Source organism: Dendrobates tinctorius, unplaced genomic scaffold (genome assembly GCF_039654945.1).
Source record: "Dendrobates tinctorius isolate UK_male_01 unplaced genomic scaffold, ASM3965494v1 ptg000051l, whole genome shotgun sequence".
Classification (NCBI taxonomy): Eukaryota; Metazoa; Chordata; class Amphibia; order Anura; family Dendrobatidae; genus Dendrobates; species Dendrobates tinctorius.
In genome coordinates, this window is record NW_027361719.1 from 1,302,303 (window position 1) to 1,320,281 (window position 17,979).

Here is a 17,979-nt window from a genome sequence, read left to right on the forward strand (position 1 = left end):
GGGGTCGTAGTTGAGATGAATCTGTGCTGCACTTTATGTACATGCTCAGTAGTGACCAGTGCTGTGGAGTCGTAGTGGAGATGAATCTGTGCTGCACTTTATGCACATGCTCAGTAGTGACCAGTGTTGTGGAGTCGTAGATGAGATGAATCTGTGCTGCACTTTATGTACATGCTCAGTAGTGAGGCAGTGCTGTGGGGTCGTAGTTGAGATGAATATGTGCTGCACTTTATGTACATGCTCAGTAGTGACCAGTGCTGTGGGGTCGTAGATGAGATGAATCTGTGCTGCACTTTATGTACATGCTCAGTAGTGACCAGTGCTGTGGTGTTGTAGCGGAGATGAATCTGTGCTGCACTTTATGCACATGCTCAGTAGTGACCAGTGCTGTGGAGATGTAGATGAGATGAATCTGTGCTGCACTTTATGTACATGCTCAGTAGTGACCAGTGCTGTGGAGATGTAGATGAGATGAATCTGTGCTGCACTTTATGCACATGCTCAGTAGTGACCAGTGCTGTGGAGATGTAGATGAGATTAATCTGTGCTGCACTTTATGTACATGCTCAGTAATGACCAGTGCTGTGGAGTCATAGAGGAGATGAATCTGTGCTGCACTTTATGTACATGCTCAGTAGTGACCAGTGCTGTGGAGATGTAGATGAGATGAATCTGTGCTGCACTTTATGCACATGCTCAGTAGTGACCAGTGCTGTGGAGATGTAGATGAGATTAATCTGTGCTGCACTTTATGTACATGCTCAGTAATGACCAGTGCTGTGGAGTCGTAGAGGAGATGAATCTGTGCTGCCCTTTATGTACATGCTCAGTAGTGACCAGTGCTGTGGAGTCGTAGATGAGATGAATCTGTGCTGCCCTTTATGTACATGCTCTGTAGTGACCAGTGCTGTGGAGATGTAGATGAGATGAATCTGTGCTGCACTTTATGTACATGCTCAGTAATGACCAGTGCTGTGGAGTCGTAGATGAGATGAATCTGTGCTGCCCTTTATGTACATGCTCAGTAGTGACCAGTGCTGTGGAGTCGTAGATGAGATGAATCTGTGCTGCCCTTTATGTACATGCTCAGTAGTGACCAGTGCTGTGGAGTCGTAGATGAGATGAATCTGTGCTGCCCTTTATGTAGATGTTCAGTAGTGACCAGTGCTGTGGAGTCATAGATGAGATGAATCTGTGCTGCACTTTATGTACATGCTCAGTAGTGACCAGTGCTGTGGTGTCGTAGCAGAGATGAATCTGTGCTGCCCTTTATGTAGATGTTCAGTAGTGACCAGTGCTGTGGAGTCATAGATGAGATGAATCTGTGCTGCACTTTATGTACATGCTCAGTAGTGACCAGTGCTGTGGTGTCGTAGCGGAGATGAATCTGTGCTGCACTTTATGCACATGCTCAGTAGTGACCAGTGCTGTGGAGATGTAGATGAGATGAATCTGTGCTGCCCTTTATGTATATGCTCAATAATGACCAGTGCTGTGGAGTCGTAGATGAGATGAATCTGTGGTGCACTTTATGTGCATGCTCAGTAGTGACCAGGGCTGTGGAGGGGTAGCTGAGATGAATCTGTGCTGCACTTTATGCACATGCTCAATAATGACCAGTGCTGTGGAGTCGTAGTTGAGATGAATCTGTGCTGCACTTTATGCACATGCTCAGTAGTGACCAGTGCTGTGGAGATGTAGATGAGATGAATCTGTGCTGCCCTTTATGTACATGCTCAATAATGACCAGTGCTGTGGAGTCGTAGATGAGATGAATCTGTGGTGCACTTTATGTACATGCTCAGTAGTGAACAGGGCTGTGGAGGGGTAGCTGAGATGAATCTGTGCTGCACTTTATGTACATGCTCAGTAGTGAGGCAGTGCTGTGGGGTCGTAGTTGAGATGAATATGTGCTGCACTTTATGTACATGCTCAGTAGTGACCAGTGCTGTGGTGTTGTAGCGGAGATGAATCTGTGCTGCCCTTTATGTACATGCTCAGTAGTGACCAGTGCTGTGGAGTCGTAGTTGAGATGAATCTGTGCAGCACTTTATGCACATGCTCAGTAATGACCAGTGCTGTGGAGTCGTAGATGAGATGAATCTGTGGTGCACTTTATGTACATGCTCAGTAGTGACCAGTGCTGTGGAGATGTAGATGAGATGAATCTGTGCTGCACTTTATGCACATGCTCAGTAGTGACCAGTTCTGTGGAGATGTAGATGAGATTAATCTGTGCTGCACTTTATGTACATGCTCAGTAATGACCAGTGCTGTGGAGTCGTAGATGAGATGAATCTGTGCTGCCCTTTATGTACATGCTCAGTAGTGACCAGTGCTGTGGAGTCGTAGATGAGATGAATCTGTGCTGCACTTTATGTACATGCTCAGTAGTGACCAATGCTGTGGAGTCGTAGATGAGATGAATCTGTGCTGCCCTTTATGTACATGCTCAGTAGTGACCAGTGCTGTGGAGATGTAGATGAGATGAATCTGTGCTGCCCTTTATGTACATGCTCAGTAGTGACCAGTGCTGTGGAGTCGTAGATGAGATGAATCTGTGCTGCCCTTTATGTACATGCTCAGTAGTGACCAATGCTGTGGAGTCGTAGATGAGATGAATCTGTGCTGCCCTTTATGTACATGCTCAGTAGTGACCAGTGCTGTGGAGTCGTAGATGAGATGAATCTGTGCTGCCCTTTATGTACATGCTCAGTAGTGACCAATGCTGTGGAGTCGTAGATGAGATGAATCTGTGCTGCCCTTTATGTACATGCTCAGTAGTGACCAATGTGGTGGAGTCATAGATGAGATGAATCTGTGCTGCACTTTATGTACATGCTCAGTAGTGAGGCAATGCTGTGGAGTCAGGGTCAGGGAAATTGAGGAGTCGAAGGTCTGGTATACCGACTCCACAGCCCTGTGGTAACATGACTCTTCAGGTCAGTGTATTAACAGTGATAAGAAATGTATTTTGTTCTTTTTATTATTATTATTTTAGTGGCTTAAAAAAGATCTCTGAACTTTGTAAAAGAAAATCTGTCTTGTCTAATTCTCTAGACCCATCATATTTGACAAAGCTGTGTGATGGGCTTTTGTGTCGATCTGTAATTCTAAAAGTTATAATTTTGGACGTACATATGACATTTTGATTTTGTTTTAAGTTCTTTATTTTTAAATATGGAAATATGAAATTTACAGTCATTGGAAAAACTAAGTACACCCACTCTGAATTACATTTTACAAGGATATTATAATAGTAATAATAATAATAACGTTTGCTCTTTAAATGGTCATAAAATTATCTAAAATAAAAGCAAACTAAGATAAACATGCAAAAACAGCAAAAGCTGATGGGATGTTCTAATCTCCAAGATCCTATCCCAATATGTGGTAGTTGTAATAATATGAATATTAGCAAATACCTCCAATTAGAAATGTAGTATAGTTCTTATGAATGGCTCTTTCTCTTACCCATGAGCAGGTAATTGAAGTTGCTTAGGTATTCATGTTTACAACCACTAACCACATGAATTAACTTACTGTCACTATGAGTTTTTTTTATATTTTAGAGCATATCAAAGAAATTTTATAATTAGTTAGCTAGATTTTTTCTGTGATTTTTGTTATTATTGTGGAAACCCCGGTATATACTGTATATCTAGTTATCGGTGATTTGTACAGTTGACAATATTCCTAAAGGCCCTTTTACATTTAGCGATGCACCAGCGATCCAACCAGCGATCCGACCCGGTCAGGATCGCTGGTGCATCGCTAAATGATCGCTAGTGAGCTTTCATACAGAAAGATCTCACAGCGATGCAGCAGCGACGCAGCGCACGATACTTACCATTCACACACAGCGATCCTGCGTCCTCCCGCCCGCCTCCACGCGTCGCTGGACGTCACAGCAGGAAGCCCAGCAGGAAGCGCCCGACGAGAAATGGAGCCGGACATTCTCGCGCGATCAGCGATGGACAGCGGGGGAGCCGGTCGCTGGTAAGTATCACACATAGCGATATCACTAGCAATATCGCTATAACGTCACAAAACCAGTGACGTTTTAGCGATATTGCTAGCGATATCGCTTAGTGTAAAACCCCCCTTAAGAGTAGATGTCTCAAAACTCAGATTTTGCAATACTCAGAAAAACAGCAAAATACCCAAGAGCTACTACAGCTCAGATTCTAAAGGCCTCAGCATGTTAAATGTTTAAATCTGTGATTGTACAATTAGAAAAAGACTAAACAAGTAGGACTTGTTTGGAAAGGTTGCAGGGAGAAAGTCTTTTCTAACAAAACAAAAAAAAACAAAATAAAAAACACAACACGGCAGCACAGGTATAGTTTTCAAAATGTAATCTACACAAACCACAAGACTTCTGGACAGATAACAACTTTGGAAAAACATGACCAAAGCGGAGCTGTTTGGCATTAATGGCCTGCACCATGTTTGGTGAAAATAAAACACAGCATATCAATAGAAATAATTCCTATCAACAGGTCAAACACTGTGGTGGAGGGGTGATGATTTAAACTTATTTTGCAGTCACAGGACTTGGTCACCTTGTAATTATTTAGTCAACCCAGAGCTTTGTAAACCAAAGTTGTCTAGAGTCAGATGTATGACCATCTACCAAACAGCTAAAGCTTGGCTGAAAATAGTTCAAACAACAGGCCAAAAATCCAAAGTACAACAGCAAATCCTCATCAGTATGGCTGAATGGAGAAACTCAATGGAGATCATTCTATTAGAGGTACATTGGAAGTATACAAATCGCTAAACACACTTCACCAACTGTTTTCCAAACTTCTTATAAGGGTTGGACTACTAGCAATTAAACTTTCATGGCCGTAAAATGAATTTTTGGAACAACTTTTCTCTCACTAGTCATCTGTGTTTCCCGGATGCAGTCGTTTTACTTTTTTAGAGCAGCAATTATTAATCATTTATCATCAAGACCATTACAGTTTCCTATTTTACAGAACTGCAATGTATCCGTAAAAATCGGATGTTATACTGCGGCTCTGTATGGCATCCGATCTTGTATTGCGCACCCATAGACTTGAATGAGGGATTTTCATCTGATTTACGGAAGAAACTAGTGCGTTCTGCGAGTTTTTTTTCCCGCGCAGATTCGGTACATTCACAAAAGGCTTTTTCGGTCTGTCCAGCACTAGGAGCAATGTTATTCACTTAGACTGTTCAGATGAAAATTTCTTCACATGGCCCAAATTCATGGGAAAAAAAAAGCAGTATGAAATTCGATGTGACGTGCGCATTCAAGCCTATGGGTGAAAAATAAATCAAATCCCACATAGATCTGTATAGCATACAATCTGATTTTTACATATATACTGCAATCAATGGGCAACATGGTGGCTCAGTGGGTAGCACTGCAGCCTTGCAGCGTTGGGGTTCTGGGTTCAAATCCCACCAAGGACAACATCTAAATGCTTTCGTTTGCGTGGGTTTCCTCTGGGTTCTCTGGTTTCCTCCCACACTCCAAAGACATACTGATAGGGGATATAGATTGTGGCCCCAGTGGGGACAGTGATGATGATGACTGTAAAGCACTGCGGAATTAATGGCGCTATAAAAGTGAGTAAAATAAGTAAATAAATAATTGTTTATACAGGAAACTTTTTGTTCTTGTACTATTTATTAACTGCTAATGTATAAAAACAGATGCAATACAGACTTAAAAAACGGAAATATGGATGGCACTCAGATGACAATACAGGTAAAAAATCTGGCAAATTTGTATACGTGTGTGTGAATTTAGACGAATACTGAACTAATACAGACGATTTGGCACACATGAACTAGCCTAAATGTCAAGCTTCTGAGTAAAGGTGAAGAGATTCAGGCATTTGGTATTTCATTACTATAGTGACCTATAAAATATTCTGAAGAAACTGAAAAATAAGATGACACAAATGAAACAAACCCACAAAAACGTAAGAAGTTGCATTTTCATCAACATACAAGGATGGTCGTGGGCAATTGTGGGTAGAGATGAAACGTTATCTAGTAGAAGAGGCTTTTCACTAGTGAGTACGTCATTTATTTGCCTGATTTGAGTTTACATTAATTCCGGTTGCTTCACCTATCAGAAGATATAAGTTACCAGTGTCCTTTGTGCTAGAACCACCCTTCACGGCTCATTGTCACTCCGTTGAGTCTGCTCTTTACACCCTTAAGACTCTAGATGTAGAGCAGAAGAGGGCTTGCAAATAAGCTCTCTGAGCTTTCATCTTCTGGTCACCAGCCCAACTGGTATGATATCACAAGTGTCATTGCGTTCCCGGAGTTGGTCACATGAGCAGATCATGTCACCTTAGAGCGTTGGCGTGACTAGCACTTGTGCAGGAGCACATTGACAAGTCCTAACCCCTGAAGACAACAGCACTTGACTTATGACATGTCGTTCTGAGAACTGACAGGCCATGGGGCACAGTGCAACAATAGCACTTGACAGAAAGTGCTGAGCACTTGGCAGTTTTCTTTGCAACAAATCCACGCTACTTGGATGCAAGTCGCTTATTAGAAAAATGTTTACTGAGGGTTTATTGTTTCCAGGTGGGGTAACGGAGGGCTGGAAAGAGAAAAAGATTTGTGATTTTTTTAATTTTTAATTTTTCATTTAATTACTTTTATAATTCTTTGTTATGCTCAGCGTACCAAAGCATTTATGCCTGTCAGCAATACAATGCCAGGCGATCTATTAAGTTGTGTCTTCAGCGCAGCCTAAGGCAGCATTTACACATTGGTGTGCAATGGTCCAAGAATAACCCACAATGTGCAGACTGTCCGCATAGGAGGCTGTCAAATTTGGGTCAGGAGACCCGTGACGATACATGCTCGGACCACGACACATGGATGTGTGAATATGGCATAATACTTACCGTAAATGGTTATGGTAGATCATTAGACCCATAAATGTGGTAATCAGAACCCCACCATCGAGATGGTGATGGTAGGTCATTAGATCCATAAATGTGGTAATCAGAACCCCACCATCGACATGGTAATGGTAGGTCATTAGACCCATAAATGTGGTAATCAGAACCCCACCATCGAGACTGCGACTGCTTTATCACAAGTGGCAAATGCTATAATAAAGCTATGTCAATAAAGTAATCTAGGTTAAAGAGATTGTCTAGTGAATACAAGTTATCATATATCCGCGGGATATGGTGCTGACTTATTGATCGGTGGGAGTCCAACAGGTATGACCCGCACCAATCAGCAGAATAGGGAAATTTTATCTCCAACGGGTCAATTATATAGCTATTAGACTGGGGCGGCAGTGTGCATACATGACTGCTGCTTCATCTATTCTCAATGAGGCTGTGATATAAAGCCGAGCGCTTAGCGAATGAATAGAGCAAAACTCGAGCATGAACACTACCTCTCTGCTCCAGCGAGGAAATAATGCCCAATTCTGCTGATCGGTGCTGGTCCTTGCTGTCGAGCCCCTATCGATCAATAAGTCATTACCTATCCCTATAAGCTTAGACACTGGATTCAATAATACCCTAATTGACAAATGTCTTCCAGTTTTTCCCTGATCGCTGCCGCCACTACTTTGGCCTTTTCGCTAATGGACAGCATTGAAAGAAACACAAAAGATGGAAATCACAGTTCTTCTATCACGAAAAAGGTGGAGAAAGTGTAAGGAATAATTTACCCTGACATATGGGACGTGACTCAGTCAGTAAGATCATGATCCAAATATTAGAAATCCTGCACAATTAATTCTACACGGTGTCCCGCTTTATAACCATTTCCGTTTCTAAATGTAATTACGGTACTACTACAACGGAATGATTGGCTGATAGAAAATAACCTTGTCCTTTCCACATAACACTAGTAATGACCAATAGTGAATGCCAATCACGTTTATTGGTAATTTTCCAAAGAGAAAAAGAGAAACTAAAATAACGCCACTGTTCACACTGCGTCCAATACAGCCATTTGTCAGGAAGGACAGTCGAAGGGATTGTTATGTCACTGGCCATGTTTTTGATGCTTTTTTCCGCTAATAGTCAAAGTCAGGAATAGGTTTTTAATGAAGGAAAAGTACATCTTTAGGTTCAGATCAAATCCTAATTTTCACTCAAAAAAAGATGCATTTTAGGTGATTTTTTTACCGTGATTTTTGAGGTGGGGCACAAATAATGCGGTCAGATAATTGTTTTTCTGACAATATTAAAATATTAGAACGTGTACATACAGTACATGTCGTGTCAGTGGCCAAAACAGAGCATGATCTATGGTAGGTTCCTTGTTTTTTCTGGCTGATTTATCGAATAGAAAACTCCAAGAAAATGTCTTATTTTTGTTTTCATGCGTTGTAAAACACACCCACATAAAAAAGTGTAGGAGGCCTAATTGTGGCAATTTGTTATTTACTGCACTCCTATAAGTGAGCCTACTGCTAAGTGCAGCCACATTATCCTCCTAACCATTTAACTACCGAAATCTAAAAGATGATCGCCTTCCCAAGATCTGCAGGATATGTATAGCTGAAGCCTGAAGAAGTCATACTGAGCATTCTCCTAATGCTGAGACAGGCTGCAAACCATGTGATAAGACAGAACTTGATACTTTTAACTCTTACAGGGAACCTATGGGTAAGATCAACCTCTCCAATCCACATATAAAAACATGGAGATCTTTGAAATGTAAATCCAGTGACACCTTTATATTTTCTACATGTTGCTGCATTCATGAGTGATTGTTATTTTTATTTATAAGTAAATGAAGTGTTAAGCACTTAAGGAGTCACTACATTCAGAGCCTGGTTCTCTCTCCAGCACCAGCCTCTTTAGCTTGATTGATAGCTCATTGTCTGATTTCCTTGACTGGTGCCTGACATCACACAGGGAGTTATTAATCAAACTAAAGAAGCTGCTGCTGAGCGGGGAAACAACTTCAGGACTCAGGCTGTGTGCACACGGTGCGGAATCTGCTGCGTTTCCGCAGCGGCTTTGCCCCTGCGGAAACGCAGCAGTTCGCTGACCAAGTACAGTACAATGAAACCCTATGGGGTTTCAAAAACGCTGTGCTGACGGTGCGGTTTTTTCCACACGGTTTTGCTGCGGTTTACAAACCGCAGCATGTCAATTGTTTGTGCGGTTTCCGCAGCGGTTTCACACCTTTAACATAGTAGAGGTGTGAAACCACTGGGCAAAACCGCAGACCAAACGCAGGTCACTTTACCTGCAGTTTTACTTGCGGTTCCGCGCTGATAAAACCGCAGCGGAATCCGCAACGTGTGCACAAACCCATAGAGGCTAGTTAAGTTTTGTGTCATGCCTAAAGTACTTAATGCCTAAATGGCATATGAATTAAAATGCAAAGTAAGGCCGGCGTCACACTAGAGAGGAATACGGACGAGTGAGAGGCGATAAAAAAATGCATTGCCCACGGACCAATGATTCTCTATGGGGTAGCTCCCATCAGCCGCATTTTTCTCTCGTATTTTCTACGCTCCGTGCCAATCGCAGCATGCTGCGATTGTCAGCGTATTACGACCGTAGTACACCAATGCAAGTCTGGGTGCGCTAAAAATATGCATTACACACGGACCACACATGTGACTTGCGAGAAATACGCACCCGGTGTCTTTTAGAAAAGCCGGCAATTCAGTGCTCTATACAGTAAACTCACACTGACAGGTTTAATAAAGAAACGAAAGAATAGATCTATACACATACAATATATCTATATACATACACATGTCATTGAGACACACATATATTTATATTTAACAGAGTTCTTCATAGCAGAATAGCCGCTAATTCAATTCCCGGCTTCTCTCAAATCATTCCCCAACCCGACATGAAAAGACACATGGTTTACATACAGTAAACCATTTCATTTCATGTTTTTTATTTTTTTTATATGTCCCTGACTAATAATAATTAGATGTGGGTTTGTGTGCAACATTTGGGAGGTGTAGGTGTTAATTTAAGGGGTTAATTCGTTGTCAAAAAATGCGTGGGCTCCCGCTGTAATTTGTCAACCGGAGAGGTAAAGCAGGTGAGTGTGGGCAGATTTTAATAACCATGAGAGGGACCATTGTTTCCCCCCCCTCCCCCCCCCCCCCCGGCTACAAACATCTGCCCCCAGACACCCCATCTCGCATTTTTTGACAAGGAATTAACCCCTTAAATTAACACCTACACCTCCCAAATTTTGCACACAAACCCTCATCTAATTATTAGTCAGTGTCATATAAAAAAAAAAAAAATGAAATGGTTTACTGTATGTAAACCATGTGTCATTTCATGTCAGGGAATGATTTGACAGAAGCCGGCAATTAAATTAGCAGCTATTCTGCTATGAAGAACTCTGTGATATATATATATTCTATGTGTATATATCTATTCTTTCGTTTGGATTTGAAAACCTGTCATTGGGCTCCATTATGTGTCTGTTTTGCAACCCTGCGAGAAAAAGACGGTATACGGATGCCATCGGATTACGTACGGATGCTTACATGAGAAAAATACGCGGACACACCCTGACAACGGATGACATACGGAGCACTATTTAGGGACCATTTATGCGTATTACGGACGTAAAATACGGTCCGTATTTTTCTACCTTGTGTGTGACTCCAGCCTAATAATAAATGCAGCAACAGATAAAAGATATTAAAGGTCAATTGATTTAAAATACCCATATGCCTACACATGGGGATTGTGGGGGAGGTGATCTTACTGAAAATTAAGTATTTGTGATTCCATTTAAATCAAATTGGTTAAAACTAAGTGGATATCACTCCCCCAAATCTCAAATGAGTGTCAATCATGGGATACCATGACAGCCAGGGTTCTAATAAAGTCTTCTGTGCCTGTTATATTAGCGTCCCTATGAAACACGGCCCAATTCAAGTGGATGGGGCAAGCTGCAGTTCCCCACATAGCTGTGCAAGAAAAATCTCTGCAGCTCTTGTAGTCATACAACCGTATGATAATGGTATATTACCTTGAGAATTCCTACTTATTATTACATTTTTCAAAGTTTTTAGATGACCTTTCACTTTTATGTAATCTTTGTTAGGTCACGTTCACACGTTCAGTATTTTACCTCAGTATTTGTAAGCTCAAACCAGGAGTGGGTGATAAATACAGAAGTGGTGACGGGTTTCTATTATATTTTTCCTCTTATTGTTCCACTCCTGGCTTTGGATTACAGATACTGAGGTAAAATACTGACCAAATACTGAGCGTGTGAATGTTAGTCAGAGATGCTGCAACCAGATTTGCATTGTTATTCTACAGGAACATATGAACTTTTCTGTACTCAAAACATTTTAATTTGCAGGGTTTTTTTTTTTCTTTCACTTTTGTATTTCTACTATTTTCTATGCCAATAGCTTTTAAAAGCCTTTTTCATTGCATTTTACTCCTCAGACATCACTATTCTTTTTTATTTGCCTTTTAAATCGCAAAACAAATTTATGAAAAAAAATAAAAAAGTCACACAAAAAAAGCATAGTAATATAGATTACTTTGTTTGTTTGTTTTTGTAATTTCTCTTTTGTTTTGCTGTTTTAAAAAAAAAATGAGTGTTTCCTGCTTTAGGCAGCGGTCACACGTTCAGTATTTGGTCAGTGTTTTACATCAGTATTTGTAAGCCAAAACCAGGAGTGGAACAATCCGAGGAAAAGTATAATAGAAACCCGTCACCACTTCTGGATTTATCACCCACTCCTGGTTTTTGTTTACAGATACTGAGGTAAAATCCTGACCAAATACTGAACGTGTGAACGTGGCCTAGTAATGGTAATTTTGCTCTTTCGTGCTAATATTTGTGGAGACTTGACAACTTGCTTAAGTTATGCTGTTTTCTTCCTAGGGGAAAAATACAAAGCACACTTTACTTGAGCCATGGATAGTGGCCTTGCTCTGCTTATCTTTATATGTGAACTCTGCCCTTTCTGGTAATTCTGCAGCGTCAGCGATCACCCCACCCTACAATCCAGCAACAAGTCAGCTAAGCGTTCAGGGAGCTGACAAAGTCCATATAAACAGCTCAGCTCTCAGCAGCTCGGCTACAGCACACTGGACCATCCCGCATACAGGACAGACCGGTTTTACACCAGTGAATCACCTACATCCATAGAGTCAATCTAAGATTTCCTCTTATGTAATGTCTTCTAATATTCTAATCAGCTCCTTGATTGATCTTGGTCTTCTACATGCTGGATTTCCAAATGTGCCAACCACTAATGGTGGCTTCATCATCTCCCATAGTGCCATCACGAAGATGTCAATTGTTGCAGGCATAATGTACACAGAACTTATGTTCTATCATCCTTTTCTGTCTATGTTTTGCCTGTGTTAATGGCATAGTGTTCTTGACAAACATTACTTGGTTCTATCACTATATTGGACAGCAGAGGCGATCAGCCAGAATGAGATCACAGGTTCAATCCTACTGTGGGACATGGACAAAAAACCCATAAAACAGAAAGGTTTTGATCACACAATCATTGTTTGCATTGGCATACTCCTTTAAGAGAAGGCTCCATACATTGGCCTGTATTGTTCATAGACTCCTACTGTAAAAAACATTTACTTTCCGACATTCTTTTATTATGGCACCCATTTGTATAGAAAGGCATAGCAGACTATGGTGACATAAACTGGACCAGCATATAGCAAAGGACACTCTTTTGGCAGCCACTTGGACCACGGGGGTTAATACATACATTTACTGATATCCTTCCTAGCACACAACAAACATAAACAGAACCTAAGATGGGGATTTTTTTTCCATAAAATGTGACTGAGCTCAGTATCAACTCTGCTCTATAATGGAAAATCTTGTAGACGTTGTATAATAGCATAGAAGTGAAAATAGAATATTCCTCCGACAGGTCTTTAAAGGGAACCTGGCACCAGATCTTCCCAATAAAAGGACACCAAGCACCTTTAAGCCCTCTATTACATCATTCTAGTATGCTGTATATAGAGGAGGCAAAATATTTGATAATAAAAAAAGGGGAGAAGCCAGCGCTGCCTATGGTCAGAACACAATACATAAAGTGCATGTGCACATATTGATTTCTAACTGTACTTTAAAATGAGACATTTAGCAAACAATTGATCAATTCTTTGAGCCACCCCGCCACGTCACGGCATTCTCATATGGGGCAGTCCTACTCTACGTTTTTTTATATTCACCGTGCCATTACAGCCTCCTAAATGTATTAAACGCAAGACTGTATAAAATGCAAAATGTACCTGAAGTGTTTCTGAATCACTCCCATGGCGCCAGAAACGGCGAGCGCAGATAAAAGGCCGACCAGGTCTGGACATGGACATTTCAGATCTAACCTCCACACTGCCAGACCAGCAACCACAGATGAAGGGTGAAACAGGCCCAAACACAGGTGCATAATCAAATAGGTCTAGGGCAGGGTAGAGCTGCTGTATCTGTGTACAGCAGCTTAGATCAATCACAATAAAGACAGAAAGAATGGCGTGCATAACCCAGCGCGCACGGCAAACAGTGTGGAGAGCAATGGGAGACACTGTGCGGATGAAATAGGATACGTCATGCACATTAAGTAGGGAAGGATTACGACGGTTATGGGAAGACAGGAGGCACCGGATCAAGACCAAAAAAGGCCAAAAGGCCATCTGTGAGCATAATAAAAGCTTTTTTTGAGCCTTGCATAGGGGTTAGGCCGGGGTCACACTAGAGAGGAATACGGACGAGTGTGAGGCGTTAAAAGCACGTATTACACACGGACCAATGATTCTCTATGGGGTAGCTCCCAACAGCCGTATATTTCTCGTCCGTATTCTACGGTCCGTGCCAATCGCAGCATGCTGCGATTGTCAGCGTACTACGCCCGTAGTACGCCAATGTAAGTCTATGGGTGCGCAAAAAATACGGATTACACACGGACCACACATGTGACTTGCGAGAAATATGCAGGTCTTTTGGCAGGTGACAGGAAATGGGCCAGTCCATCATCAGGATGCTTAGACATGCTAATTAGCTCAAAAAGCGCTCCAGACATCCAGGAAGTACACCTCCACGGAGTCCTGCAGCATCATGACGCCATATTTCCTCAATGTGGAGATGCTGATTGTATTAGTGCAGGAGCAGCCGGAAATCTGGGACCAACGTGATGCCCATTGTGCCAACCGGGCAAGAAAGGAGGCATCATGGAGGCGCATATGTCGCCAGATGCTCCACGATTTTGCTGATCGGCCACGTGAGGAGCAGCAGCAGCAGCAAACGAGTAAGTACAACCCAAAAACTGTTTAAAATGACCTCACATCAATAAAGGCATTTAGAATCAGCCCCCCCCCTTCCTGTGCTTGGACTTTTTGCCTCATGAGGTGGGTAGATTTTTATGTGACCCATGGTTATACACTGACATAATTTGGCCCAGGCCACAAGCTCCTCATCCTCCTAGTCAACCAAGTTATTAAGTGTAGTTACTTGATACCTGAACTATTGTGACCCTGTGTATCTGGCCTGGATGCCCCAATTATATATGCCACCCTGGGTAGAAAGCACACCCCAGAAGGCCACATGCCTAGGCTACTTGTAGCAAATCTGAACTAGCAAATATGTGAAATTGAGAATATTTCCTGTCACATTGCAGTGGAAGATGTGATGAGACGCTGGCGCAGCATCCGCGACCAATACAGGCGGGAACGTCAGCAGCGGGCCAGGAGTGGTGATGCCGGCCACATAAAGCGGAAATATATATATTATGATGACCGCCTCTCCTTCCTCGCTCCAATTCTGGATCTGAGACCGTAAGTAGATACCTCACACCACATTACACAGATACTTTACAGGGCCAAAAAAATTGATTTTTGGCTCTGTTCTATTTCATAACAGAACTCAGTCCAACCTTACGGAGAGAGAAACTGGCTCAGATACCGAGCCCATCATAGATCCTGGGTCTGTAGGGGAAGAGGTGGCTGGCCCATCTTCTCCCCCTCCAAGAAGCATGGGTGAAGATTCCTCTCAGGAAAACCAGTGCCTGCACCACAAACCCCACCACCAGGACCACATCCACAAGCAGGACCGTCTGCTGCTGCACCATCAGCCGCACTGGAGGAGCAGGGCAACATCACCAGCAGCCCAACTGCCCAGATCCAGGGCTCCCCACAGCCTGCTGGACCATCCCGGCGAGGAAGAAGACGGCGCCAGATCCCTGCCCAAGATACCCGTACCAATGTTGACACAGGGGTACTGAACTATCTGGCTAGAGTCAATAATGATGATGGTGAGGAGGCGTACTCATGCAGCCTGGCCTGTTATCTTCGGACCCTTTCCCGTGAGGTGAGGCTACGTATTCGAGGATGTTTTCAGATCCTGCTTGATGCAAGAACACATCCCAATACCCCATATGAGTTATTTGAATATCTGGAGAGGTGGCAGCTTTCCCCCAGGAATCTGATGCGGCTTAGACACCCCACACACATGCTTGCTCAAGCAGGCTCTGAGGATCCTCAAATACATGGGCCTACACCTCACCCCCTTCCTCTCCCTACCCAACCTTTCCAACACCAGCCACATATGTCTGGCTCTAGCGAACCTCACCAATATGGCCACTTCTTCCCACCCAGTGTTGGAGGCTGGTCCCAGCCTGGTTGGGGGCGACATGGCTATTTTGGTGGGTATGAGCCACGTGCCTACCAGCCCCAACAAGAGGCCCCTCTCCAGTATCAGTCTGCCCAGTACCAACCACAATCACAGGAGGCAGTACACTACCCACATCATGGGCAACAGTATGCCCCTACACAGGGCGATGGCCAAGTTGGGCAAAGTAGCCAGCAGCAAACACAGGCTGGTCTTCCTCCTTCTCCTTCCCCGACCTACCAAAATGTATAATGTTGCCATTTTGGTATTGCCTAATGGTTTTGTGGTTGTTTTGTTTGTCAGAAAATGTTTTTGGTTCCCAATTTTCGCATCTGCACAAAGGCCAATTTGGCCCATTGCCACATTTGTCATACGGCAATAATGTTTTTTTAAAAAAAAAATTATATATATATATATATATATATATATATATATATATATGGCAAAAGTAAACATTTGTCTACTACATTTTACGTCTGTCTCAATTATAAAAAAAAAAGGTGTCAGCATACTAACATACGCTTACCAATGCAATTAAACAGTCATAGAATCATAAGGGGTTTAAATATATATATATTTAGACAGACATAAACCAAAAAATTATAACATAGACACAGCATGCTCTTGCCAAGAAGTTTCCCCCTCAGGTGACAAAGCAAATTTGTGAATATATCACGCACTTTGAGCCCAGAGAGTGGTCTACGTTGAGGGATGATAGGTGGTCTCGCCTTACGTACATTGTCTGACCCACGCACAACACCAGCAGAGGAGGAACAATCATGTATCCTGGTGAAGTTATGAAGAACGACACATGCTTTATGTCACGACGCGCTCACCTGGGGGCGGGACCTCGGTCCCGACGTCATCTCTTCCGGATCCGCGGTCACTCCGGGGGTCCCACCGGGGGTCCCACCGGGTGCGCACGCGCACCTCTCGTACCTAGGTCCCTGTCTCCTCCATGTTATGTCTGCACTTGCGCGCTTTTCTCAGTTCGGTCTCCAGGTCAGTCCTCTCTATCGTACTGGAGGACTTGACCCGGAAGCTCTCGTGATCATGTGCTATATCAGGCTACCTCTTCCTAGGGGAGGTGCCTGATTATTGTTGTGCTTCCTGGCTGGTCTGCCGTGTCCCTGCCTGGCTGTGCGCTGTATTCGGGTCCTCTGCCTTGCACTCTTGTTGTGCCTTTTGGCACACGCTCTGAACCTGCACTCTGCCTTGTACTCAGTTGTGCCTCCTGGCACACGCTCTGACCCTGTACTCTGTCTCATACTCAGTTGTGCCTCATGGCACACACTCTGATCCTGTGCTCAGTCTTACATTCAGCTGTGCCTACTGGCACACACTCTGATCCTGTGCTCTGTCTTGTACTCAGTTGTGTCTCCTGGCACACACTCTGATCCTGTGATCTGCCTTGTACTCAGTTGTGCCTCCTGGCACACACTCTGATCCTGTGCTCTGCCTTGTGCTCAGTTGTGCCTCCTGGCACACACTCTGATCCTGTTCTCTGTCTTATACTCAGTTGTGCCTCCTGGCACACACTCGGACCCTGTGCCTTGTCTCATACTCAGTTGTGCCTCCTGGCACACGCACTGATCCTGCACTCTGCTTCTTACTCAGTTGTGCCTCCTGGCACACGTTCCTATCCTGCACTCTGTCTTATGCTCAGTTGTGCCCTCTAGCACACACCCTGCTCCTGTACTCTATTACACCTCCTGGCACACCTGCTGCCTGACTCAGTGCTCTGATGTGCTCCTTTAAAGCATCCTGCTTCACTCACACCTGGACGTACGAAGTCTCTGTATACCTCGTGTTCCCATGTCCACGCTTTACACGTCCTGCAGACACACTCACCCACTTGTGTCTCCTGTGAGCCAGCCGCCTGGTGCCAGCAGCCGTGGTACCTCACCCCCTGGGGCTTGCCCCTGACACTCCCTGTACAGGGGGTGGTCTTCATTAGGTCAGCTCGCCCTGGGAGGGTTGGTGCCACGACCCAGAGGGTCCACTCCAGGAGTCGTCACACTTTAATAACTTCATTTACATTTTGTTCACTCAGCTGAATGGCAGACTGGAGTACCCGCCATTTGGCACAAAGAATGCCAAAGGAACACTCCATCAGTCGCCGAGCACGTGATAGACGCAAGTTAAAAATTCTGCGCCGGTGGTCCAGGTTGCGCCGGGGATATGGCCTCATGACATTGAGCGTTAACTGAAACGCCTCATCTGCCACAAGGACATAAGGGACTGATTCTTGAGTGGAGCCAGGTAGCTGGCGTGGTGGTAGATCTAACTGGTTGGTGCGTAGCCGCTGAGCCATAATGGAAGTATTGAAGACTCTAGAGTCTCCCG

The 17,979-nt window shown here is 43.6% G+C and overlaps 2 protein-coding genes across 4 annotated transcripts in view; one reads left to right on the forward strand and one right to left on the reverse strand.

The window, feature by feature from the left end:
• The window catches only part of VDR (vitamin D receptor), a 251,234-nt gene that overhangs the window by 128,090 nt on the left and 105,165 nt on the right, over window positions 1–17,979 (reverse strand). The window contains exon 1 of one of the 3 annotated variants that reach the window (XM_073576674.1): window positions 13,266–13,423. The exons of the other annotated variants lie outside the window; for them this stretch is intronic. The gene's annotated coding sequence lies outside the window, so the exon portion shown is untranslated. Of the gene's footprint in view, window positions 1–13,265; window positions 13,424–17,979 lie in introns of those variants that run through there. 3 annotated transcript variants of the gene reach the window in all.
• LOC141091245 (uncharacterized) lies at window positions 13,712–15,980 on the forward strand. Its single transcript, XM_073576677.1, has 3 exons — window positions 13,712–14,275; window positions 14,645–14,801; window positions 14,887–15,980. The coding sequence occupies exons 1-3, from the start codon at window positions 14,086–14,088 to the stop codon at window positions 15,245–15,247; spliced, it is 708 nt and encodes a 235-aa protein (XP_073432778.1). The 5' UTR covers window positions 13,712–14,085; the 3' UTR covers window positions 15,248–15,980.